General features: G+C 37.5%; 5 protein-coding genes across 7 annotated transcripts in view; 2 read left to right on the plus strand and 3 right to left on the minus strand.

Annotated features, from left to right (window-relative positions):
- Positions 1-3,031: 3,031 nt before the first annotated feature.
- LOC129805443 (COP9 signalosome complex subunit 4) lies at positions 3,032-4,627 on the minus strand. Its single transcript, XM_055853347.1, has 3 exons — positions 4,419-4,627; positions 4,207-4,286; positions 3,032-4,149 (listed from the first exon to the last, which is right to left on the minus strand). The coding sequence occupies exons 1-3, from the start codon at positions 4,514-4,516 to the stop codon at positions 3,083-3,085; spliced, it is 1,245 nt and encodes a 414-aa protein (XP_055709322.1). The 5' UTR covers positions 4,517-4,627; the 3' UTR covers positions 3,032-3,082.
- Positions 4,628-4,650: 23 nt separating this feature from the next.
- LOC129805448 (E3 ubiquitin ligase Rnf121) lies at positions 4,651-6,071 on the minus strand. Its single transcript, XM_055853360.1, has 4 exons — positions 5,880-6,071; positions 5,644-5,820; positions 5,193-5,576; positions 4,651-5,126 (listed from the first exon to the last, which is right to left on the minus strand). Exons 1-4 carry the CDS (start codon positions 5,910-5,912, stop codon positions 4,770-4,772), a joined length of 951 nt encoding a protein of 316 aa, XP_055709335.1. The 5' UTR covers positions 5,913-6,071; the 3' UTR covers positions 4,651-4,769.
- A 4,903-nt stretch (positions 6,072-10,974) lies between these two features.
- Positions 10,975-17,122, plus strand: LOC129805435 (apoptosis-inducing factor 1, mitochondrial). 2 transcript variants are annotated; one of them, XM_055853328.1, is made up of 4 exons: positions 10,975-11,178; positions 11,268-11,443; positions 11,560-12,801; positions 16,576-17,122. In XM_055853328.1, the coding sequence occupies exons 1-4, from the start codon at positions 11,097-11,099 to the stop codon at positions 17,047-17,049; spliced, it is 1,974 nt and encodes a 657-aa protein (XP_055709303.1). In that variant the 5' UTR covers positions 10,975-11,096; the 3' UTR covers positions 17,050-17,122. The 2 variants fall into 2 exon arrangements, with proteins under 2 accessions (XP_055709303.1, XP_055709304.1); XM_055853329.1 differs by having other exon boundaries at positions 11,268-11,317.
- On the minus strand, positions 16,409-18,777 carry LOC129805442 (protein O-glucosyltransferase 2-like). The gene is made up of 2 exons (XM_055853346.1): positions 18,526-18,777; positions 16,409-18,463 (listed from the first exon to the last, which is right to left on the minus strand). Exons 1-2 carry the CDS (start codon positions 18,684-18,686, stop codon positions 17,113-17,115), a joined length of 1,512 nt encoding a protein of 503 aa, XP_055709321.1. The 5' UTR covers positions 18,687-18,777; the 3' UTR covers positions 16,409-17,112.
- Positions 18,778-22,525: 3,748 nt separating this feature from the next.
- LOC129805449 (transmembrane protein 47) overlaps positions 22,526-26,401 on the plus strand; it is a 29,388-nt gene continuing 25,512 nt past the window's right edge. Inside the window, exons 1-2 of one of the 2 annotated variants that reach the window (XM_055853361.1) lie at positions 22,526-22,818; positions 22,891-22,923. In XM_055853361.1, the coding sequence (XP_055709336.1) occupies positions 22,691-22,818; positions 22,891-22,923 (161 nt within the window). In that variant the 5' untranslated portion in view covers positions 22,526-22,690. Of the gene's footprint in view, positions 22,819-22,890; positions 22,924-23,649; positions 23,692-26,401 lie in introns of those variants that run through there. The other variant, XM_055853363.1, reaches the window with a different exon arrangement.

The following is a 26,401-nucleotide window of genomic DNA, read 5'->3' on the forward strand; positions in this document are numbered from 1 at the left end:
AAATACATTTTAATGCTTTATTTTAGCTTTTCGGAAAGGTTTGCAAGTACTATTTTGACATCGCGTCGTTTATGATAATTTTTGCCTTTATTTTCTTTCCTAATTTAAATTCTGGGTAACTAATCCTTTTCTTAGATAGTTAGACTGCATAAATCAACGGTATTTGTAATAAGTTAATGTAAAGAATTTAAATAAACTCACGAAAAACAAGCGTGTATGATATATCATACGATCCAGAAATTAGTTTAATTTTGAGTTCCCGGAACATCCATTTTGAGGTTATGAATGCAGACGTCAAGTTCCGAAAGAAGTGTAAACAAGCTGCGAATTTTCTAATAAATTTATGATTAAATTTCTCAAGAAACTCAAAAAAGTGAAAGTGAGACATCTGAAAAGACTATAATATGTCTAGTGATGGGTATGTATTAAAAATTTAATCATAATTCATTATAATTCTTGGTGAAATAAGCGAGTTTTCTTTCAGATTCAGTGACGTGCAGGGTTCTACTCTACTCGCTGTTGCCTGAATGGGAATCTGCTGAGGATAAGATTTCTTCAGCTGATACAGAAACCTTGCGCAGTGCTTCACATCTTGATATTGTCCTTCTTCCGGTTGATGATGGTAATGGACTGTGACAAAGACACAGCAATGAGCGACGAAGAGGGACATATTGGTTCATTGGGCCGTGGATTACTGAAACAAAGCGGAGAATACTTTGCAACCGGTCAGAGCAAAATTCAGCTTCAACCAAATAAACCAGACGGTCCATTTGAAGCTTTTGACCAGCAGCAATGTAGTGCACCGAAGGTTTGGAGTAGAAAGAAGATGCTCCCGAGAATCAGAGTGTCTCACAAGTGTAATGCGAAAAAAATGCAGGAAAAGGATGTGAATCCATTGATGCTGTTTAAAATGACAATGGACAACGAAATTGTAAATAAAATCTGTGATGATCGAGTATGCCAGACAGCCTGGAAATATGGTATTTACAGTGTCCCGAGAAGAAATATATCAATACCTTGGAATTCTCTTAGTTTATGGCTATGTGAAACTCCCGGAACAAAAAATGTGCTTTGAAACGCAGGAGGTTTATGTACCCCTAATTAAAAATAAATGAATTATTACAAGCGAAATTTTGTTGACCTAGGTTTTCATCAATTAAATGTGAAAATTTGGAAAATTTGAATATATATTACAAGTTTGGTACTTTTTCCGTTCGTTATCCAACGGTTACAGAATTTGAAAAAAAAATAAACTGAACCTCGCAGTGTATGTTTTATCATACAGTCTCCCCGCGCCCCCATGATAGATAAATTTTTTTTCTTTTCACAAAAATCATCTATTAATCTGTAAGGAATGAATTCCAAATTATGAACATTCTATCCCAAATATTTCTAGTACATTGACTGAATGGGTTAAGTGGCATGTATGGTGGATTAACAAATTTGACAATTTCTGATAGAACTAGTCATTTTTCTTAGTTCCTAAGATCCATACCCACCAAGACTTTATTTTTTCCCTTATTTTTGTTCGTTAAACATTTTTCCTACGATATTTCGGTAAAAATGAATGCAAAACTTTAGAAAATGGAACTTAATTTATTAATTATAGTTAAAAATGAAATTATTAACTCTTTCCGGACCACAACATATCCAGCGAACGATTTTCAGTAAAACTGACTTTATTGTAAGTCTTAGTGGTCAAATATGATACTTTTGTAGAGAAAGAATTTTCTCCGCCTCTGGGAAATTGGAAAACTCATGGGAACTCTCGTCCCCTACAGAACGCAAAGGATACAAACTTGGACAAACTTCAATTTTCCAAAAGCCAATAATATCAATTTTGTGAATTATTTTTGCGTGTCAAATGACTCCTTTACAATGTTGATCACTAAAACAAGAAGAATTATTGACCAGTATCTTGTGGGATGTCCAGGAAGTGCTGAAAAGGACACCCAGCTCCTGCTTGCCAACAGATTCCTCAAAATATTTCACAGAATAACACTTTAACACACATTTCTCTCAACAGGATGTTATTGCAGACACATTAAGCTTTCTCAAGAGCCAAAAAAATACTTCCTGGACAATTAGAATTCACCAAAATCTGGAAGAATAGGAAAAACTTCCCCGAAAGCAATCTCCTTCGCTGCCAAATGTCAAAATTATCGGCCATATTGACAAAAATTTCGCTCCCGCTTGAATTTTCTTACAAGGTTGGTGTCAAAAAGCAAATGGCGGGCATTGGCGGGATAACCTTACATTTGACCTCTATATTTTTGGGGACGAGAGTACCCATCAACTTTGAACAAGTTTTTTGAAAATTTATGAAAAAATTGTTTTTCGAATTTATGTAATTTGTAATTGTTAGTTATCATACTTATTGGCCCCGAGAGGTTTTTCCTTATTCGGGTCTAGAAATATGAAAAAAGTCACAATATGTGCAAGGAAGCAGAAAATCGAAAATTCACGATTTTTGACCAAGAATATCTTAGCTCAGGAGTTAATTGGGATCCTGCAAAAAAATATCCTAGATTTGGACATCCTTATAGTTTGTAATCATCCACAAGAATCGGAATTTTATCGATTCTAAATAGTCTAAAAAAATTATTTTTTCCATGGGTACCCAGAGTCCCAAAGGAGACGAAAGAGTTAAACATTATTTCTAATATAATTACGCGTCTGTCAAGACCCTTACGCTGATTCCAAATATGTATATATCCCAAAATCGCAAAAATGAAGTTACGATGAATGCTGATTTAACTGACGATTTGAAAAACAGAAGAACTAGATTTTATATAAATTTAGTTTTGACATTAGAATTTTTTCTAGAACTTTTAGAAATCTTTTAAACAATCTTTATTTCCATGATTAGACACTTTGCAAAAAAAAAACTTTGACAGGGTTCAAGCCCGATCGAAAGATATGAAAAACCTGCCACGTTTGCAATATCTGTGATTTTGAAGAAGAGTAAGAGAATTTTGGGCAACGATGGACCAAGCTGTTGCATGGAAAATGTTCTGAATGATAAACTAAATTTTTCATATGAATAAGTTCATTTAATTCCCAAAAGTATTAGTCACTGGCATTAATTCTGCATCTGCTCATCTAGAGTCTTGGTCATCCATTCAGGCTCTGCATTGCCAATCTTCTCGATAATTCCATTGACTTGGTAGCACAGGGACTGGATCTGCTTGTCCCACTGCGGCAGAATCTCACGCGTCTCGAAATGCACAATCCCATCAATCTGATCGATGTAGCCATTCATGCGTCCTTCCGTGATCATCTGACTGGCAATGCGTTCTGCTTTGTTAGGCGAAATCTCCAGCAGAGCTCCTAGCTCGACGAATGTGATGTTGTTGTAGAGCTTACTGGCCGATAGGAGATTGTGCTCGAAGACGGCACGATCGAGAATGGACGAGCCATCGAGGGTACTGGCTTTCTGATGCAACTGCAGCAATGCTTCAAATTCTTCCAGTTCAGACCGTCGGATAATCCTGTCGAGGTACATCTTCTCGAGAATTGAGTAGGCCGGAAGATGTTGGCAGCGTTCATCTTTGAAAAGTGTGGCCAGCATTCGAGATCTCTGCTGTCCGGCTGAGGCGAGAATTGTGCAAATGAGGGCCTTCTTGAGAGCCGTCATACGCTCTTCCTCATCCACAATGGTCCTGTACGACAGTTCATTGTACCTCTGAGCCGCCTCAATGAACTTCCTCCGATAGTCCAGGACTCGAGCATAGCAGACTTTGTAGAGGATCTGCAACTTCTCACTCTTGGTTTCTGCCTGAAGTAGGGATGCTCTATTGATGTAGGCTTCAGCCTGCACAGGATCATCGTCCTCCAGGTAGAGTCGAGCAATTTTCAAGTACGTCTCCAACTTGTAGTCCACCGAGTACTGCTTCTGACCAGTTTCCAGGGGTATTCCTACGAGGACATTGGCTGATTCTCGCCAATTCTGCTGGCGTTCGTAGATCTTGGCAAGATGCTGACGGATACTGGCTACTTGCTCCTCAAATGAGATCACACGGGGCTGCACTTTGTCGAGTGTAAAGTGAGAAATGACTTTGGAAGTGTCATCCGGAAGTTTGGTCAAATGTACGGCGACATCGGTGAGAATCTGACGGGATATCACGAGGCTGACATGTTCATTGACGACTGGAAATACAAATTTTATTTATAAACTGAATAATTACGCTGCAATTCTCAATTTACTGGATTCTATAAACAACTTCAAAGTGTCGGCAACATCGGAGCCGCTCTTTGCCAAAATAGCTTCCAGGATGGATCGGTATCTGTAAACAATGGTATAGGTAAATCATAAGAACACAAACTACAGCATTTTAATCCAAGAAGCTTAATATTGCGATGGGAAAAGCGAGAAAATTAAATTTTCTTGCGAAGTTTGAGGTTATGTGAGGGATTACTTGTCTGCCTGCTCTTTATGTGTCCCTGTAAAGTTAACCAGGGACACTAGCATTTGCCGCAGCGTTGATACGGACAATTGCCCATCCACTGCACTCATTTTCAATCTCTTTTTCGTGGAAATCGCTAAAAAATACCCCGGAAAACACTCAAACAAAAATATCTCCCGTGCAAACAATTTATGACATTTGATGGGCGAAAAATGGCGAATTTCGCCACCAGCAAAAACAATCATTTTTCTGTTGCTCGACGGATCCATCAAATAAATTATGTTTTTATTAAATGTTTGAAAATTAAGAAATTCTCAGTGAATCACAAAAAATATAAAGTTTCTTACACAGAGAGAATTTGCACTATTCCAGTCCTAAGAGCCAATTGATCCCATGGACTATCAGGAGGATAAATGGTTGCCACGCCACCAGCCACCTGATCCAGTCCAAGAGTTGACCATACAGCACATGTGGCTTTTCCCAGGGATTGCAGAAAATCTTCTTTAGATCAACTTTTTCCTTGCAGTAGGGACAAGTTTGCTTTTTGCCCACAATACACCAGCCACGGATGCAGAATTCATGGAATACATGCTCACAACTCAACTTGTACGTGTTCTCAATCACACCAGTCTCATTTTCATCCACAAGAAGATGATTTCCACAAACAGCACAAACATTCTTTTCTAAACTACGCGTTGGCATGCCCTGAGGTGTGTAGTACTGCAAAAAAAGGAATAGCGCTTTAAGTCGCTTCCGGAACATAATTTTTTCTCAGGCAATTCTCACCCCAATATGTGCTGCCATCTTATCAGCACATATCTCGGAAATATCACGTCCTAAGACTCCATAGTAGAGACCATAGAAAACAAACATAAGGCCACAATCCATCCAAATATGTGGCGCTTGATTGAACACAAAGTTCAGTCCGAAGAAGGTCATCATCATGATGATGTACCCAACAATTCCCAAGGCATAACTCAATTTGTAGATAAAATAAAACCATTTGTACACTAGCCTGGGAGTTGTCCCGGAAATGGGCTTTACAAGGGCCTTTCTCATCACTAACCCCGTAATTGCTGTAAATACCAACCAGGTAAATATGAATCTCAGCCACTCATTCCTCAGACTAATCACCGGTGGAACTATCCATAAGCCCACAAGTGTAACGAGCTGCAAAACAAAAGGAAACCCCTCTCAGTAATCCAATTAACTTCCCCCCAATATTCCTCATTCTTACAGAATACGATTTATAGTGCCGCTTCTTCCACTCCACGAGGACAATTTGGGCAATAACTAGGGTAATCAGGAGGATAAAAACCATCTCTGCATGCATAGATTCATGTCCTTTGTGCTTCTCATGGAGTTTCATGTGCTCCAAACGAAGTTTTTCCTCAGAAGTCAACTCATCGATCGACTGAAAATGAAAATTTTGTAAACAATCAGCTTTTCTTCAATTTTCTCTAAATTCCTTACCTTATTCAAATCTACCGGCTCGTGCAGATTCATGTTTAGTTGAACTTGGAACAATTTGCAATAGAAAATTTGGTGAAAAAAGTAATTTTAGAGCAATTTCTTTTGATAAAACACCCGCAGAGCAGTAGAAAACCATAACCTCAATTTCTTATCAGCTGATGATTCAGGGCAGCCAACTTTGGATAAATTTAAAGGGCTTTCGTCTGTTACCCGGCTAACCGCGGCTAACACAGTGTTAAACAACTGCAGCGAAGGGGTAACTCATAAGGAAAAAAAATCCTATGTAATTTTCAAAAATATATTCCATGTTTCCTTGTCTTTCGCTTTTGTTTTAATTTTTTATCACAATAAAAATTTAATTCTGCGATTCTCACATCGACGTGTTTGTGCTTTTTCAAAAAAAAATCCGCGATTCCATAAATTATTTCCTGGGGGTAAATTCTGTAAGTTTGTGACGTGAGAAGTATGGGAAAAATACCGAAATTTGTCACTTAAATGGCTTAAGTGTGATTCTCCATGCCCATTTTTGTGACATTTCTCACGATATTTTCGTGACACTAACTACAGAATGATGGTCCAGTGACTCAAAAATTATTCGGAGAACAAAGTGGTCGATTTTTTTCGTGAGTGTCGCTGATGATCAACTCACGAAAATTAGAGAATTTACCCCCTGTATTGTTTCTGGGCTGAATTAACCCATTTAATCAATGTACCAGAAATACTTGATATAGAATGTTCATATTTTGGGATTAGTTTCCTACAGAATAATAGATGAATTTTTTGAAAAGAAAAAAAATATCTCTTATGGGGTCGCGGAGAGCCTCTGTCAAACACACAACTTAACGGTCAGTGATTTTAAATTCTGTGCATTAATTCATTACAAACTTTATTGCTTTAGATAGGGTAATTATCCAAGAACACAAATTGGCAAATAAAATTCAAATCAGGAAAGAGGACAGAGGCTAATTTTAACAAATTCGCCGGGATGTCGCATTTTCCGTCCGCGATTTTGAGCAAAAATTTTGCATGACCTTCCGTGAAGCAAGAAAACTATATTTTGATCTCTGTCGGCTCTGTCGGACTATTTTTCCCAAGCAATTCAAAAATTAAAGTTACTAAAAACCCAGTCCCGACAGCAATTTGAATAAAATTTCCCAGGAATATATAATTTAAGTGTGTTTTCACATTTATCTGACTAAATCTCACAATGTAAACAAAAAAACGGATACACAAGCGATCAGCACGATCTACTCATCCCTGTTGCACAGAGTTAGACAGAGATAGGGGAGGAGGAACAGAGAAGAGGATACCTTCTACATCTGTGATGAAAGCTGACATCGATCAGCTGATTCATTCTTGGTGGAAAAGCCAATGGTCGAGTTACTGGAGAAGTCTGTGGTGCAAGTGGTGGTAACGAAAGATTGTGACATTTTTTTCCCGAATTTTCCGTGTAAGTGTTTTTTAAGATTGTTATTATTGTTTGTAAAAATATTTTTCAAAAATTGTCCAAAATTTGTTAAAAATGCATTTGTAGACCTGAGGAAGGAGGAAATCTGCCTCCGAAACGTTATATGAGAGAATAAAGGAGAAGAAAGAACAAAGGTCATCACCGTGTAAAATTTTCTTTATATAATTTAAAATCACTCAATTTCCGTATGATGTATAATACCATAGTAAGGAATGGGTTAAAGTTTGCGTTTCTACAGTTTATCAGGTTTGTCAAGAATGTGTGAGTTTCAGATGCAAAAATACTTTTAGAAAATTTTTGTATTTTTTCATCTGGTTCACTAAACGAACAACAAACAAATGGGTTTTCAGAATGGTCTATATGAAGTAAATTTGCAACGATTTTTGTGGCAAACAAAGTTGAAAAGCAGCAAGTTGAATTTTCGTAGTTGAAAAGCAATGTAAGTGGAATTTTCCTCTAAAAGTTCCATTGAAATTACACGAAATATAAAAAAGAAGAAAATTAAGTTCAACAGATTTGAAAGTTGAACTTTATGCAGCAACAATCGGTTGAAACATTACTACGATAATCGTATTAATCCTATTACACACAATAACTCTAGCAATATTCAATCAATCAAATTAATGAAGTTTATGCTATTTTGTTGTTTCACTTTATTACTATTATATAGTAAATAGAACTCAACTTGCGAATTTCATCTAGTTTGCATTGAAAACTAAAATCTATTTAAAAAAAAACACTAAAAATTTTAATTGAATGAGAAAAAATTTGCCAAAAACATTCTTGCGATTAAAGCGCAGTCGGTGACTATAGAACAGGAGTGTGCAAGAACCGTTGAATCCGAATAAACATAAAAAAAAAGTTTATTAAGATTGTGAACTCAAAAATCGTGCGAAATGTCTTTGTGCACTAATAAAGTTTGCATAAGTGCTGAATATTTCTTTGAAATAAAACACAATAACAATAACGCTGTAGCCATTTCCATATCGTTAGCATTAGCACCTTATGTTTGAGAACTGCTGACCAGTCAGTATATTTTTGCTGATCGATTCAGCAAAAATATGCTGAAAACGCTGCTTGTTTTAGCTATCTGTGCTCTCTGCGTTGCTAAAGAGCACGGTTTAATGTCTATGAATATCCCTTATCCGGGTGAAATTTTGGAAGCGAGAGTCTACTGTAATTATAAACGAAAACCGTCCAAAAAACCAAGTTTCCATTGGAAAGTAATTTAAAATAAAGTGGTTATTTTTCGGGATATTTTTTTATGAACACTTTTAAGTCCAAGACCAGAAATTTCGCAGCAGAAATTCACGACATATTTATGTTTCCTGTTTTTTCGTGAGATGTTAAAACTTTCTTACTGTCTTATCAAAGTCAGTCTTAATTTAAAGAAAAAGTGTCGTTTCTTTAGTTTTTTCTTGCATGTAATACAATGATAAGTTTTTTCTTATTAAAAAAATTAAAACTTCTAAAAGAAGTCAAGGGCTTATAGCTTATCATGAATTTTATTTTAAAAATATTTTGAATTTAAATTATTACATATTTTTAATATTGCCCTGAAAAATGAACACGGATTTTCTAATACAAACACAAACTCAGAAGTGAATTTTCATCAAATGTTTATTCTCAGTAAATTATTACAAAAAAATTTAAGTCTAATTATAATTTAATTATTTAATTAAAATATAATCTAATTAAATTTAATGAACCTTACTCACTTTCAGTTTTTTTTTACATAGGTACACACGGCTCTTCTTTATCCGGCGGACTGGGGGACAAAATGACATTTAGGTTTTTTGAATGATCAACGGTTTTTATATTTTGTTTGTGCTGTGTGAATTTATTTTCTGTCTGACACAAAACAAGAGATTTTTTTTCATGGTGTTTCTAATGCTTCTTTTTTTTATCACAATTAAGTATTAAAAACTTCGATTGATAATACAGTAGAGTCTCTCAAATCTGAATCTCTCAAATTCGAACGACGTTTGGATTCAAAATGTCAATTGTGAGGTTATGTTAGAAAGTTCGTATTCTTGATGAATGAAAATCATATTTATGTGCTTCTTCCTGAGTGTTTACATACATTATGGTCGTGTAAAATGAAAAGGAAGTATGTTACCGCTAAGACTTGCGAGAAAGTACGGGAATTTGATTCAAAGTACAATTTAATCTCACACAAATTTCGTTAATTTTGAAAAAATCGTTCGAATTTGGGAGGTGAGAAATGTCAAAAATACCCCCCGAGCGTTCGAATTTAACACTTGGAAGGACCCTAGTGGCAGCCACTGCCAATTTAATTTTCAATTTTATTCTTTATAGTGAAGAATATATTATTTCGCCTGGAGACCCGATTGAATGCGTGCAGAATTTATCTGGCTATTTTTTCGTTATAAAATTTTTAATAAAAATTAAATATTAATGTAAATATATTGCAAAAACAAAAAACTGCACTCGGAAGGACCAAGTGGCAGTAGCTGCCATATGCATTTTATATGGCAGTTTGACGTTCTGCAGATGTAATTTTCTTGATTGTTAGTGTATAAAAGCCTTAAAAGAACAAATTGAAAGTGTTTTTGCAAATTATTGAGAAGAATTATGGGAAATATTGAATTGGGAAATATGTATGAAATATGAATAGTTATGGGAATTATTCAATTTTTCTCTTATTTACCAAAGCTCAAAATCCATTTTGTTAAGCGAAGTTAATAGAAAATAGTTAATAGTATTAACTATTGTTCATATGTAGAATTTTTGCTTTGAAAAATAAGAGAAAAATTTAAATATTCAAAGGCTGCCGCATTCAAAGGCAGACCACTTTCCCTGACGCCATGATTCTGATAAAAATGAAAACATCGAATGGTTAAAAATCTTTAGATACAGTACCCAAGGAGGTGAAATTTCTGATTCAGACACCAGAAAAGAACTGACTAAAGCTCCGAATGTTAAAATATATGTAAAAATATTAAAATATTATGTAAAATCCGATAAGTGGCAGCGGCTGCCACTTGGTCCTTCCGTGACACTTTTAGTTAGGGTTCTTCGAAGTGTTAAGAGACTCTACTGTATACAGTGCCCGCTTCGTAATCCGGATGATTGGGAGACAATATGACAGATGTCCGCTTCGTAATCCGGATGGATTTTTTGAATTTGTTCAACGTCTCGAAAATATAATACAATTTTTTTTTCTAGAATTAGAATAAAAGTTTTAAAGAAGCTTAAAAAGACATAATTAGAGAATTCTATGCTATTATACTTCATTTATTGAACAAAAATATCACAGGATAATTCATTTTCATTGCTGAATACTCGTGCATACATAACCTCAAAATGATTTTAAATGTAACCGAACCGTTGATAACTCGTCTGGATTACGGCGATCCGGATTAGAGAGCGGGCACTGTACTTTACACTCTGGAGAAACTTCATGTTTAGTAAAAATAATTTTGAATACATCAACCGCCAGTGTTTGGCAGCTGTCAACCGGATAGCGGTGCCGGATAACGAAAAGCCGTGTGTAATTTTTTATTTGCGTGATGAAATTTATTTCATGCATATGAAGCGATGAAACACGAAACATGAAGGAAACAAAGGAGAAACAATTGCCTTGCAAGCAAGTAAAAACGCAGTTGGCAGCAATGATTTTGACATTAAAGAAATTGCCGATTTTGAGGTTATCTCCTTGTAAAATATATTTTTGTGTTGCCCTTTTTTATAGTTTGCCTAAAAAATAGCCAAAAAATCATAAGAAAATGCCCAATTTAGTGAAATTTGGTGTGAAAACGTGTTACTATCTGCAATGGCGAAACCTCCCGGTGATGTCTTCGCTCAACAGTGAGTAGATTTGCTGGAGAAAAATGCGTGGGGTTTCCATGGTCAGCGCACTTCAATTATGTAATTCCAATGATTTTTGCCTTTGGCAGGGACACAAATTGCCAGGCGCTACTACTCGAAACACGTGAAAAATGATACGGTAAAAGTGAAGAAAGGTCAAGAGAAAAATATTAACAAGGTGTCAGGCAAATTCATTTTTCCCATAACAAAATGCCCTGAAGTACCATCAGCACCCTGTCCTCCGGACCCTGATCATCAGTCAAAGGTTCACTAATTTCATTGTTCATGTGCTTTGGCTTGCTAACGATATCGTGGGGATTATTGATTGTTGGGAAGTTTCTTATGAGGACAATTTTGTGGGTTTTTTTTTCGTGCTTGCAGAAACCTTTAGGTGATAGAACGAAAATCCTTCAGATTGAGCAACCATCTGCTGGCCGGACAATTACTCTCTCTGTGCCAGATTTCAAAGAGTCTCAGGAGAAGAAGTCTGCGACGGAGACGCAGAATCAGGGATCGTCAGGGAGTGAGAAAGAGCCTCCGGAAGGTGGCAGCAACAGGTTGTATTGGTTGCTGCTGGCGGTGATTGTGCTGGCTGGAGGTGCTGCTGTCCTTCAGAATTACAATATTTTTGAGTCAAAGGGTCCGGCCAAGGTGACAGATGAAGAAGAAAAGAAGAAACGCCGAGTACCTGCAACATCAGCAGAAATTCCCAAGGAGGTGCCATATCTCCTAATTGGCGGCGGAACGGCCAGTTTCGCTGCCTTCCGTGCCATAAAATCTCATGATCCCAAAGCAAAGGTCATGCTGATTACAGATGAACTCGAAATGCCCTATATGCGACCTCCACTGAGCAAAGAAATCTGGCAAAATACCGACTCCACCGGGAAATTGTCATTCAAGCAGTGGAATGGTGTTGAAAGGAGCATCTTCTACGAACCCGATGAATTCTATCTCCATCCAAAAGATCTCCTGGAGTCTCAAAATGGCGGAGTCTCTGTTGTCCGTGGCTACAGTGTCCAGCGACTGGATGTTGTGCAGAACACAGCAATCCTCAGCGATGGCACGGAAATTAAATATGGAAAAGTTCTCATAGCTCCTGGTTCAATTCCCAAAAACCTCGATGTTTTCTCTAGTGCTCCATTGGCCGTACAGACCAAGGTGACCACATTCAAGACCATCGATGACTACCAGCGTCTCCTGGGTGTCCTGGACAAGGCCAAATCAATTGCAATTGTCGGCGGTGGATTTCTCGGCAGTGAACTTTCTTGCTCTATTGCGAAATTGGGCACAGGGAAGAAGCTGCAGATCTTTCAGATCTTTCACGAGACGGGCAATATGGGCAAAGTCTTGCCGGAATATCTGAGCAAATGGACGACAGAGAGGGTTCAAGAGGAAGGAGTTACTGTGCTGAGTGGGAATCAGGTCGTGAGGGCAGAAATGAGTGGGAAGCAGGTGAAATTGAGTTTAATTGATGGAAAGATTGTACTTGTGGATCATGTGGTGGTGGCAGCTGGATCAGAACCCAATACCTTGTTGGCTGAGAAGTCCAATCTGGAGCTGCATCCAGAAATGGGTGGATATATTGTCAACACCGAACTGCAGGCCAGGAGCAATGTCTACGTGGTAAGTCAATATTTAATTTTCCAAAATTTGGCCCAGAGTTGAATAAAAAAAAGTAATTATAGATGAGAGATTAATGAATTACAAATAATTAAAATTTAATTTTTTTTATGAATTTGGTGAATGTTTAATCCATTTTAACAAAATGTTGGACATTTTTTTCTATTTTTTCTCTTAAAAGCATTTAATAATATTATTTTGGTTTTTCAAAAATAAATTTGAAATATTACACAATAATCGTGAAGAGGGAGCAATGAAGGAACCTTCACGCGTATCTATATAGGGCTTCTTTCGCAATTAAATTGGTGCTTATTGACAGTCCCCGGGGACTGGACTGACTGATCTCGAGGCTAAATTCTTATCTCGCGGTCGTGACTGCACTCATTACAAAAATATAATTTTCAGCACCGGCCCTTTGTATCATTACAATGAATATTGAGGGCCTGTCGACGATCAAAGATCTTTTTCGTGAACTTTGTGTAAAATATAAATGTGACGTAGTTTGTCTTCAGGAGACCCACGGAGGTCCCATGCAACGTCGACCAAGGATCAGTGGAATGAAATTGGTGATTGAGTGACCCTATGAGAGGTGTGATAGCTCCGTTTTTTGTAAAATCGAACATTTGGGGTCAAATCGGTTGCGCCCACTGACTCGGTAACATACGTTTACAAGACCCCGGGAGAGGATTTTCAGTTCTTGGAACCGAGTAACTTCGCGACATCTCCTGTCCGCTTTGTTCTCGGCGACTTGAACTGTCAGAATGGTTAGAATACTCTCTGGGGCTACGGTACAATGAGCACAAATACGGAAGCTCTGGAGGAGTGGTTCGAGGGCAAGGGTAAGGTAGCTCGATGATTGACGATGCTAAATTAGCAGCATCTTTTACTACAGCGCAAGATGGCCACACGATTACAATCCTGGGTATGAATTCTGAGATGCTCTGAGAATTTCATTTGACAGTTGCTATGAAAGCTTCACGAAAGTTTCACAGAAAGCGATTCTAAGCGTTCGTGAAATTCTCGCGTGAAAAACTCACTAGCCAATATATCGTCGGTTGCGTCGCGTCTACCTCTGTCGTATCTGCATTTCTTTTGTGTCAGCATTTCACGCCAAAGGGGACGTCTGTATTGTAGCTTGCCCCGAATGCAGATATAAAACAAATGCAGATACGACAGAGGTAGACGCAACCGATGATATTTCACCGAGATTTATTTCGGTGATACGAGTTTTCACGGAAGATTTTGGCAATTTTATGCCAAAAATCTAATAGGAATTTTTCTTAGAGGGCCTCTTAGACCAATTCATGTCAATAAATTTTCACAAATAAGCCTGAAAATAGTTATAAACCTATTTTAAAAGTCTTCAAATTTTGCGATGTCTTCTGTGACTGTATAGCATTCTGATAGGAAGTTCAGCCGGCGGTTTGGAGATGTTCACTGACCGTTTTCTTAACTAAAACAGCATATTTTGTTATCACTTTATCTCAATTTGTTCACATAATTGTGGAAAAAAGACTTTTCTAAACACACAAAACATTGAAAATGTGATGTTTCAAAGAAACATTCAGAGTTGTGAAACACTCCTCAAAAGTACGTAGAGGTGGAACAAAATAGCCCACAAACAGCCTAAAAATGGTTGACATCTTCTGGAGAACTTGAGTTTTGGTATTCTAGCAAAAGCTTTTCATGAATGCTGTCAGTCACTTTTCACTCCACATTCTGAGGGCTAATTTTTGAAACTCACTAGCACCCGTGAGCTCTTTAGTGACCGAGAAATATTGACTCGCATACTCCGCAGATTCTTGAATACGTGTAACAAGTACCTTGGGTTATAAAGAAGTCGTTACGGAAGGATTTGAATCTGCGGGGTGTGCCGGTGTGCGAGTTGATTTCTTTCGGCCACTGAAGAGCTCGCGATGCGAGTGAGAGTTTCAAAAACTGGCCCTCTGATTATCGCAATTCTAGCAGCTGTGAAAAATCGGCCGTGAGATCTTCATTTTGATTTTCTCACTATGGTGAGAATATGACCAAATCTTAGAATCACCCCCTGATCTCATCTTTGTAGAAGACAAAATAGCCCCTTCCTGCTGTAAAAATGTACTGCCCCCGATAACACACTCCCAGCATAGACCCACAGCATGTACCATTATGGCTGCCGTTAAGCCCAGAGTTGTTCCTTTTCGGTGAAGGTTCAACATCTGCAAAAGGCAAATTGGCAAAAAGCAGTTAAAAAGATGTCGAGATTGTGTATTCCTAAGGGCTGTCGCATTAGCTACATCTCTGGTTTGTCTTCTGAGACATCTGATTTGATGACGGAGTACTACCGTGATTCTTCGATAGAGCTTGGTAGTGCATTAGCCGATGCTATTGCGAGGAGTCGTCGAGAGTGCTGGTGGTCGACTGTTGAGAGTCTCAATCTCACTCGAAGTACAGTTGTTTGAGGTAAGATGGGAGGAAACTATGAAACACTTCACGCTTAAGTACCTTGGAGTAACTCTCGATCGAACTCTCACATACAAGACCGACTACAGTAATGTTAAAAACAAAGTCAAAACACGAAATAACTTCTGCGAAAACTTGTTAACGCTCAGTAGGGAGCTCAGTCAAACCTGATGCATACCTGCACTTGCCCTATCTTTTTCCGTACGCAGCTAAAGTATGGGAGCTATGGGAGAGATCCATGGACGTTAAGCAAGTTGACGTCGCTCTGAACGATACCGCCTGTATTGTTACATCAGGAATTGCTCCACCACGGATGAGGTGAGGGGGCAAATCATCTCCAGTAAGGAGATGTCCAAAGTTCTTTCCGAACCAAAGCACCTTCTCCATGGTCACAAAACAAGCTCTGTCAAACCATTTGACAAATCTCCGGAGGAGACCAGATTTAATATGTGGAAGGAAGACTTTCCAGAAGATTTTGCCGATCTAGGGGAAGGCCTTCCTCCTGGTGGTGACCAAAATAGCTCGATCGAATGTGACGTCCTGTGTGACTGTGGGGTAATCCCGGTAATCCAAACCACCCCCCACTTGTACTTGTGTGTTTGTTAGTTATCCTTTGCTTCATGCGAAACATTAGATTTTATACAGTAAACTCTCGCTAATTCGGCTCTTTTAAGATCGCGCTACTTTTTAATTCGGGCGGCTGTTAAATTCGAAAAAATTTCTTGACACTTTCAAGTTTGATTATGATTATCAAATGAAGCAAATATGCTCAAATTTGCCATGGTTTGTCTTAGTTTTGATGTGATTTCGTATTATTAAGGGATTTTCATGAAATTTACAGTATGTAAAATCAATATGTGTATGCAGATGAATAAAAAATCGTTGCATTTCAAATAATTTGACTCCCGAATTTCCCTCTAATTTGGGTGACATATCGGCCCCAAATGCCCGAATTTGAGAAAGTACTGTATCGGGAAGTCCGCTTGCCATTAACGTGGCCCGTTTCCGGGCGAGATATGTTTAATTTTAAGCCTTGACACGAATAATGAAATAAAGATGCATAATTCCGGACCTGCTGCGATTCTTCAAATACAATAAAATTCAAATTTAACTTATAATAGCAAAAATAGATTTTTCTCTGAAAAGAGTATCACCATGACCTCTGTGACTCTTTCAATATCTTTTTTTATTCAAACTCTGTTACACTTTTTTGACAATATTTTTTTGTGTTTGTAAAAGAAATTAATCACAATTTTTTATCTATAATTTTTGCAACTCTGTTAAATTTCCATTGAGGTAGAAAGCAATAAAATCTCCTATTTCCTCTATCTTTAGGCTGGTGACGCTGCGAATTTCTACGACCAGCGACTGGGTCGTCGCCGTGTTGAGCATCATGATCATGCGGTGGTGTCCGGGAGATTGGCTGGAGAGAATATGGTGGGCCTAAAGAAGCCCTACACGCATCAGAGTATGTTCTGGTCGGATTTGGGATCGAATCTGGGCTATGAGGCAATTGGCCTGGTGGATTCGTCGCTGGAGACGGTGGGAGTTTTTGCGCGGGGTGACAAGGAGAATGGCACGACGAGTGTTGTAGAGGGTCAGGGTGATCCCAAGGAGGATTGCAAGCGTGGGGTGATTTTTTATGTGCGGGATAAGCGGATTGTGGGTGTACTTTTGTGGAATCTCTTCAATCGCATCAATATTGCCAGGAAAGTGATTAATGAGGATGTTGATACAAGTGACTGGAATGAGGTGGCTAAACTTTTTCACATCTATGGCCACGAGGAAGAGTCCAGGGAATCTGAATGAAGGAGAGTGGAAGGGGAAATTGTTTTTGTATTCAACACAGCAATTAGAATAAAATTTCTGCATTTATAGTTCATCCCGTGGGCTTTTTCTATCACAACTGCAATCTCTGGAATCTTCTGGTTGAGGGACTTTCTCCATTTCTGGAGTGACCTGGACGGGATGGGATCTGGTGAGGTGACTCCATTGTTGGAATAGTCGAACGTAGTAGCAGAAAATGTGGCTCGGGAGGAGGTTTTCCCGGACAAATTCTCTGGCATTCTTTGCTATTTGTCTAACTTGGGAATCATGAGATTTGGCCCATTGGATTCTACTGATGAGGTTGGACAGGTCTCTTCGGAAGGGAATGTAGTGAGTCATGGGCTTGAGTTGCCCGTAGAAGTGCTCGTAGTAGGGAGAATCTTGCTTGAAGACGACACTGTCGCCAGCCAAAAGGTAAGGAAATCGATAAGCAGCCACAGTTCCGTCCACATTGACTTGGTATTTGTAGTTGAAGAAGTCAAAGAAGGAAATCCGAGGACTCTTGGGACTGTATTTTTGCTCTTCGTCGCGGAAGAAAAAGAAATTTGTGATGCCAGCATCCAGGAGATCAGGATGTTTCCTGGACAAATCCACTAGCTTCAAACGCTCTCGATTGGCGTCTCTTCCTCTGAAGAATCCTCTGGGATCTTTTTCATCCCATTGCTTCTGGGCCTTCTGCACGGACAAAATGTCCAGGGAGACTCTTCTCATAGCTTCCAGGGAGGATTCCATGATGTCATACGTTGGCATGACAATGTCATGGGATTCTGTGCTACCACACCAGGAAAAAATCGGCCAGGGTCCTGTAGTTCTGCTCTTACCTCCCTTGTGGCTCATTGGCCAATCTCCCAGATTGACAAAGATCTCAATGTCTGGGAGATCTACCTTTCGCAGGATTGAAAGCAATGTGGCATCCATGAACATATTGAAGCCGACATGCTTACCAAAGCATCTCCTGAAGATCTCACCGGATTTCACGACGTACTGACAAATTGCCAGACTTCCTGGATTGTCATGTGTAAACTTTTCTATCATCTTCCTCTGGATGTGTGTGTAGTTAATGCTCGAGAACGTTGAGAGATCCTCCTCAATTTGTTCGTATTTCTCCTGACACTTCCATACACTCAGAAATTCCTCCAATTCCAGAGGACAGGAGCAGGTTTCTGGGAATATTGTTGATGGCAAGCGATAGGGGGATTGACCAACATGCAGATTCTGGTATTTGATATGCAAGGAAGCTGCTCTACACTCCTGAAAAATTCGATACCGCACAACTATGCTTCCATCTCCTGAGTCAATTTGTTCAAGATGATACCGGCAGTTTTCACCATTCCTCTGACTTTTTGGCCTACCCACCAGCTGGATATCCAACTCAATTCCCTGAGATTCTGTAGCACTGATTGAAAACATCAAATTAATAAAATTTAAGGGTAAAATATAATTTTTCCATTTTCGTACTTCTCGCCAGCATTGTTGACAAATTGGACAAAAAAGTATCTGACTGGCAGTGAACTTTCTCCCAAACCTGGTCCCCACACCACACTTTTCTCAAATTCAATGTCTAGTAAAGTAGCTGGGGGTACTAGGAACACTATCACAGAAACAAATATGAGATTCATTGTGAATTAATTAAGTAAAATGGCTTAAGAAAAAGGAGCCAAAAATGCCACGCTCGTCAAACATTTTTTGACGCATTCAGAAGGTCTACTGGGTATACACATCCCGGCCGGTAATTCGTACTGACTTCACAATCGTACTGATTACATACCCATACAGTATAGTTTTGAAAGGTAAGTACCAATTTCCACACTTGTTTTTACGTGAAAGATATACAAATTTAAATATATGTTCACGCACGAACGTGAAGTTAAAAAAAAAAACATAAAAATTCTAATCTCATAATTAATCATAATTTTCTATTTTCAAATCTTTTCTTATCAAAATTCAGTTGAAATTAGTATAATTTGAAATCATTCCATTCTGCGCGCACTTCTTGAAATAATGTAGTTGAAAGGTTTCCTAGGGTATAAAACCCCTGCCGTCTCTGTTGTCTGTTCACTTTCTCATTTTTATCATACCGGCAGCGAAGAAGAAGTACAGTAGACTCTCTCTCAATCGGGAATATGGGGCAAAATGTCATCCGGTTTAGCGATAGAATTGAGCTTCAAAGCCTTTGTAAATTCCACAAAAAACACTCAATTATAAAGAATCACAATAAAATAGGAAGAACTACAGCGAATTTGAGCAAATTACCTTCATAATTAAACGTAAAAATTGTCAACAAAATTTGTCGCCCGATTGAGAAAGAGCCGATTGAGCGAGAGTCTACTGTAGTGCATTTTTTAAAGTCAAGATTGTTAATTAATTTATAAGTAAATTTAATAAAGTTAATAGTTAAGTGAACCAAGTGGTTTTGTGCCCTACAAAGTGGTGGACAAGGCGCTCATCACCAACAAGTATCCAGATAAGAAGGAAAAATTTCTATCCAGCAAAGTGAGGTTAAGGAGACCTTTCCGGACACCTCCAATGAAGTATCACCGCAGAATTTAAAGCTACAAGAATTCTAAGATTCTTTATTTCACACCTCGAAAGGTCCCTAAGTTAGAGAGAGGAAAAATTTTTGATCCTCCCTCGCCAGATAGGGATTTAGACTTATATTTTCCCACATTTTCCCTTTCATAGGTTTGTACAACATCGTACAATCGGTGGCCGCCAAAATCCCGAAAGCCAAAATCCCGAACGCCAAAATTCCGAAAAGGACAAAATGCCGAAAGCCAAAATCCCGAATGTTCAAAATCCTGAAAGGGATGAAATTATATGAGGGACAATGTTTAGAATAATTTTCCAAGACACAGAAGATTTCCCTTTGCCTCCAGAAAGCGCGAGTGCAATCGTGGGAGTAACTATGACACTTTTAAGAATTCGGGATTTTGGCTTTCGGGATTTAGGCCCATTCGGGATTTTGACTTTCGAGATTTTGGCTTTCGGGATTTTGGCTTTCGGGATTTTGGCTTTCGGGATTTTGACCGGGACCCCGTACTATATATAATGAAGTAATACGTTGTATCTATACTCAAAAATACTATGTAAAAGAAATACCTTGTATATATCGAGTATAAACTTTGTATTTTTGGTTTAAAGTCCCTACAACTACCTGGAGGGACCAAAATGCACAGTTTACATATCATACAAAGTATTTCCGTGTAGAAAAGATATAAAGTTTTCACATATATAATTTTATGAGTACTTGTCTTTCAAAAAAACAAGTTCACTCATATACATAATATAAACCATGCATTTTTGCACTAAAGGTATATAGTTGTACGAAAACTCTGTATAAACTAGGTACTTGTAGGGGGAGGTGGGGCTACTTTGAGCTGTGGGGCTACATTGTTATACGATTTTTTCGCATATTTCCAATGGCAACTAGGTTTTAACTTGACGTAATTTGTATAGGCAAAATAATTGTGGATCAAAATAAAATTATTGTAAGGTCCAGCTTAATTTAAAAATAGGCGAAAAAGTCGTATAACAATCTAGCCTCACAGCTCAAAGTAGCCCCACCTCCCCCAATCTGGAAAAATCTCTCAACCCACACATTTGCACACACTCATTTATATGTGCACCCATGAGTATAAATGGTGGATAAACAAACTTTTCACCTTCACGTACCGTTTATATTTCCTATAATTGTTTTCTATAATTTTCGAAATTATAGAAGGATTTTATATTTTATTTAACCAGAGATAATGATTTAATAAATTTGATAATCACAAAGTATCGTGTGAAAAAAATTTTCCAAAAAACACTCACTGAATAGAATAAAAACGTGCATATTTTAGGTTTTCAAGGCCATTAATGTTATCACTTGAATATTTTCTACAGATAATGCAGTATCACTGAAATCACTAATAATTTGTAACACATAAATTAGTAAACAGAATTCCAATCAAAAATATTTCTACTACACATACTTGCTCTGTCGGTGTTCAAAGTGTTCAAGGTTCTTGAGATTCGTTCCGGAAACTACTCACATGCAATGTACATAACTTTCGCGTCTAGCTGAGCATCTTCGTGTGAGGGATTAATACGGAAAGAACATTTTTAGGGTATTGTTGACAATCACTGTTGAAATATCGTTCTGTGAAACAAGTGTAGGCCGTGTGAGGCCGTGCGTGTAGAAAATTCTGCGAGAAATGATAATGATGATTTTTGAGGATCAAATCATCAACCACATTATTAGACAGAGTGAGGTATTTCATTGAAAGTGTTACACAGAGATATTTCAGAATCTATCGAATATTTCCCATTTTTTGTGTGTTATCGTCCTATTTGTTTATTTTTCCCAAATTATTAAAAGATCGAGATTCTTTGCTGAGGTACATCATGTTTATGCCAAATCAATCAGTCTTGTTACATTTCCGGAACTATCATCGCATATGGATGACTTATCAGAAGATCTCTGTAATGGCCTCTACTAAGGATTACTCTACTATAGATACTTGGTAAAAATTTTCGTGTCTCACAGCGGTGCAAACAAAGCGAATAAAACTGCATGCAGGGCTAATGCGATGGGATGTTCAGAGATTAAGTGTGGGATTTGCAGGACTTTCAATCTCGAGAGTATCGAGAAGGAGGGATAACACGTCTTTGGAATCTATGAAAGAGATTTTCTCTAGGATATTCTCTAATAGTTGATGATGATGAGGAGAGGATGGATGATTTAAGTCTTTGCACAGACCCTTCTTTCTTCTTCAGAAAGATATTTTTATAGATATATGTATATTAAGAACTAAACCATCGATTCTTTCGGACTCAAATATATTTTAAAGCTTGTCCTAGTGGACAATACACCTATAGATCTCAAAGATATCCTATCCCTCCTCCTCTATACTCTGCTAGAGACTGACAAGGAAAGTCTTCCAACTCGAAATCGAGTCGGTCAATGGAACTTGGTATATCCTGCTATTTTGGACTTGGACCCAAGGAATTTATTAGTGATAGTCCTAAATTTCAGAGATTTTTTGTTCACCTTATGTGGCAAGATCAAAAATGAATTTTTCGTGTGAACTCAATGGCGAGAGACAGCAGCTTAGAATATTCTTCGTATCCCCCCAACTCCCCCCCCCCCCAAAAGTTGACCCTGGGAACTCAAATATGATCTTAATTTTTCCCAACGCCCTCCTTTCCTCTAAAAACGTTCATTACCATCTAACATATCTCAATGTGAACAGACTCCCATAGATCGTTCTAAAGATGTCTCAAAAAATATTTTTTGCGGAAAGGAGGGGGTGGGGAAGGGAATTAAGATTCAATTCAATTCAAAATCATACAAAATCTACTATGTATTTTATATGCGTATACTAGTTTCGTACTAAGTATTATACACAGTATATATATACACTGAGTGTGTACACAGTAGATAGCCGGCCGGGATGTTCTAATAGTGCGCCTCCAAGTGGTGGAGATCGGAAGTTATGAAGTGTTGAAACGAGTGAAAGTTTTTTTTTATTGTTTGTGGTCCGAGAAAAAGGTGGAAGAAGCCCCCAAAAAGGCAGAAAAGTGGGTGAAAAGTGTGGTCAGAGGATAGTTTGAGAAGCCAAGGAGAGCCACAGGACAGAGAATGTCGAATATTTACAATAGCACCAAAGATAGCAAACGAAGTATCCTACAATTGCACAATCAGCCTCTAAGTGGTTTCAGCTCCTTCGAAGGTGACGAAGATTTGGGCGATTTCAGTGAATTTGATAGGTATGTGGACAGGAAGTGCAATTTTTATTTTCATGGGATGCACCATCAGTAAATCTACTCTGTCTATTGCAGTGAATCAGTGACATTGGACTACTTTAAAGAGAGGTAAATCGGTGTCACAAATCTCACGGAGAGAAGTGGGAAAAAGCTCACTAACACAGTCAATTTGAGTCGCGGAGGCTGGCAAATGCCAAAAAGGAAAAATATTCATATTGAGCTCAATTATTAATGGCTAAAAATAGATTGTTTGAAAGCATGCTGTATGCTCAATGATCATTCAATGTGGTCGCGGGATTCACGCGAGAGATTCTCAGGCGTCACGATGGGACTGAGAATTGAGAATCTTCCGCGTGTGAACCTGAAAAAAAAGCCGCAAAGAGTGTTTAAATTTTCCTGTGTAAGAGCTCTGTTCCTCCGGCTCTCCGTGAGTCCGTGATATTTCACCGGAAATCACGAGATCACACAAAAAAGTGCCACTAACAATGAGGCAATGCAGCAATTAACATGTGAAAAGCTGATTTTTTCTTTCATTTGCCGTGGAAGCTCGTTAATAGCATGAATATCTCTTTGTGGAGTGTGTTTTTGTTCTCTATCCCAAAAAAAAAAACCGTGTTTTTCAGCCAAAACTTCCGAGCAATTTGAGACGACTCTCATCAAATATCAACCAAGGCGCAATTTGTGAGATTTTCCCCACACAAAACGAAACCAATATAAACAATTCCCTCTTATCATTATAAGGACTTGAAAAAACAGTGATATCTGACACAAAAAGAAATTGCACAAAACAGAATCTGAGAAATAAAAAAAAGAGTGATCAAGTGAAGCAGAATCTCAAGAGATTTCCACACAGAAGAAAAAAACCACGAGAATTGAGTAAGTTTCAATGGATTGCCTTTTTCACATTCTTCATGCATGAATTACAATAGTTTTATTAGCGAGATGTTGATGTATATAGAAAATACAAATCCCACACGAAGGTGATGTCAGACGGAAGATGTTACTGTTGAAGGACAGTAGCTGTTACTGTTGGTGCTCATTGAAAATTCTCTCTAAAATTGATAATGGAGAAAAGCAGCAACTTCCTTTTTCTGACTTCACCTGAAACACCCCGAAGAAATCCACCGATGGCAATAAATCTCATCCACTTGTTCTTATCACTAACACCTTGTCAATATTTATTTGGAGGGACTTTGGATTGGGAAGCCAGAGCTGAGAGCACAATAGATTACAGAATGATGATTTCTTAAAAATGTGAAAACTAATTCATAAAAGCACAAAACGATCATGCAATGAGCAATTTGAAGATTTCTGCACCACTTTCTGTCCTAGATAATGCTGAGTTTTTTGAATAAAAATTTTATGATTTAGGGTAAATTAAGCTAATTCAAAACCTGCTCCAAATGGAAATTTTTCGCTATTCCAAATGGAAACCTCACTGTTTTCATGATAAATACTGTACTAAATTATTATATTTATATATTTTCTACACCTCAGTTTCATTATTTAGTTAATTTTGCTCCAAATAAAGCGAAAATCCATTCATATTCACAAATTTTAATTTGTTAATTTCTCAGAAAAATTAAAAGTATTCCTTTTCACCATCGATTTTTTCATCGATCGACCATGTTTTCCAATGAAAAACACAATAAGGTGACTGTTATTTATTCGTTTTGTTTAACATTTATGTCATATTTCTGGCTAATTTTAGTTAAATTAAGTGCTAATCTTTATTGTTAACGGTATGTGAAGTTTTCAAATGAAGTAATTACCTATTTCGTGAACAAAAAGGGTTTTTTCTGAAGTGTCTGCAAATGCTTCAATTGGAAACCCTGGAAATATGATTTTTTTTGGAGAGATTTTCTTATTGTTTTAGATAGGAAAGGAGAAAAGACCAGGAATAAGAACAAATCCTGCACTCAAGAGCAATTCAACAAGGTTTTGGAAGCCTTTCGTCGCGGTTTCACTTACACAGTTTATCTCCAATTAGAAATTTCCCTTGTCTCCATTTGGATTAATTTGTTTCCAATAGAAGCATTTTACACTCGCGTATTTTTCTTGTATTTAAGAAGTTTTCAAATTATATCTAAAGAATTTTTACTAAACAGTAACATTTTAGAAGAGTCAAAGAGCAAATTTATGTAATTCTCTTCAGAAAAAAATATGAACTTAATGTGTTGAATCTTCTGTCAAAGTTAAAACGTCTGAAAATGGTTTTGAATTAGGACATTTACCCTATTTCTCAAGCACAAAAAGAGAAAAATAAATGGAATTCCTTGATTTTGAGTTAGGGAAAAGTGAAACAGTTTCAGGAACTATCTAAAACTTAATTGATTTTATGAAACTGTTCGAAGTGCTTGTGATTTAGTTAGATGCTATATCTAACGCAGCATTTATCGTTTACTGGTTCTCAACCGATTTAAACCAATTGATAAATCACTCAAAAAATACCTCAAAATAGTTTTAAGAATAGTAAAATTGATTTTAAACAAAAATTGTTTATCGGTTCATAACCGTTTCAACCAATTTATAAATCACTCGAAACATTGCCCAAAATAGTTGAAGAGTAATATTATTGAATGTCGGATAAAAATTAGTTATCGGTTATGAACCGGTAATGAAACGGTTTGTATCGATTCAAGCTTGTCAAGAATTCCAAGACCTTTCCAACGATCCCAAACACGATGCCATTCAGTTGAGAAATACTCTCTTTAGAGTCTTTTTATCCTTTAACCTTGAAAAACCTGCTTTATAAATGGCTCTACTCTACGATATTTTCGTATAAGGATGAATTGTCCGCCTAGGAAACCTCTAAAACAAACCCAAAAAAATCCTAATATGGAGAGAAAATGATCGGCATGTTAGTGGTCCCAGGGTCGACTTATGAGGTGGTCCTACAAAGATTCCAGGTCGCTATCTCTAACCGTTTGGGCTCTAGACGTGATAAAAGTCAGACACATTGACGCACAGACGAACAAACAGCATTACGACTGGTTATGAATTACCTATTAAGAATTAATCAGTGTTAAGAAAAGCGTCCTGTGATACTTCCCAGAGAATATCCAAATCAGATACCTGAATGTAAAGACTAAGAATTAGTATATCCGGCGAAAAAGGATCCATTTTCCTAATATCACTTCTTTATTCACGAGATAATTAACTAATCTTTCTATTACAGTGTTATCACACTTGCACATTAAAATTTTAATATGATTCACATTAATTGTCGCTAGTGAGAGTCCAAATGTGTAGTTTGAATCATTTTATATTCAAAACTTGATCTATTTGTTGAGAAAAAGGTAGACTTGGCCCGCAAAATTTGATAAAAATTGATTTATAGCAATTATGCGAAAGATTAATGCGATCTTATCTTTAATTTATTAATGTGAAAAATATTTATGCTTTAGGTAAATTTAAACTTATTTTTGCAGGCCAAGTCCACTTCTTTATCAATAAATAGAAAAACCCCAAATATTAAGTGACTCAAAGACACAAATAACATATTTGGACGCTCACAAACGACAATTAATGTGAATCACAATAAAATTTTAATGTGCAAGTGTGATAACGCCGTTACACAACTTTT

This window comes from Phlebotomus papatasi, chromosome 3 (assembly GCF_024763615.1).
Source record: "Phlebotomus papatasi isolate M1 chromosome 3, Ppap_2.1, whole genome shotgun sequence".
Taxonomy (NCBI): domain Eukaryota; kingdom Metazoa; phylum Arthropoda; class Insecta; order Diptera; family Psychodidae; genus Phlebotomus; species Phlebotomus papatasi.

Excerpts from the sequence above, each read along its gene's own strand:
- LOC129805443 (XM_055853347.1), bottom strand. The coding sequence starts at position 4,516 with ATGAGTGCAGTGGATGGGCAATTGTCCGTATCAACGCTGCGGCAAATG. Across the intron at positions 4,287-4,418 it reads CATAAAGAGCAGGCAGACAA|ATACCGATCCATCCTGGAAG; the intron begins GTAATCCCTCAC and ends CATTGTTTACAG. Across the intron at positions 4,150-4,206 it reads GAAGTTGTTTATAGAATCCA|TCGTCAATGAACATGTCAGC; the intron begins GTAAATTGAGAA and ends TTGTATTTCCAG.
- LOC129805448 (XM_055853360.1), bottom strand. The coding sequence starts at position 5,912 with ATGAATCTGCACGAGCCGGTAGATTTGAATAAG. Across the intron at positions 5,821-5,879 it reads AGCCGGTAGATTTGAATAAG|TCGATCGATGAGTTGACTTC; the intron begins GTAAGGAATTTA and ends TTTCATTTTCAG. Across the intron at positions 5,127-5,192 it reads AGATGGCAGCACATATTGGG|TACTACACACCTCAGGGCAT; the intron begins GTGAGAATTGCC and ends CTTTTTTTGCAG.
- LOC129805435 (XM_055853328.1), top strand. The coding sequence starts at position 11,097 with ATGCCCAATTTAGTGAAATTTGGTGTGAAAACGTGTTACTATCTGCAA. Across the intron at positions 11,179-11,267 it reads GGTGATGTCTTCGCTCAACA|GGACACAAATTGCCAGGCGC; the intron begins GTGAGTAGATTT and ends TGCCTTTGGCAG. Across the intron at positions 11,444-11,559 it reads ACCCTGATCATCAGTCAAAG|AAACCTTTAGGTGATAGAAC; the intron begins GTTCACTAATTT and ends TCGTGCTTGCAG.
- LOC129805442 (XM_055853346.1), bottom strand. The coding sequence starts at position 18,686 with ATGAATCTCATATTTGTTTCTGTGATAGTGTTCCTAGTACCCCCAGCT. Across the intron at positions 18,464-18,525 it reads GTCAACAATGCTGGCGAGAA|TGCTACAGAATCTCAGGGAA; the intron begins GTACGAAAATGG and ends GTTTTCAATCAG.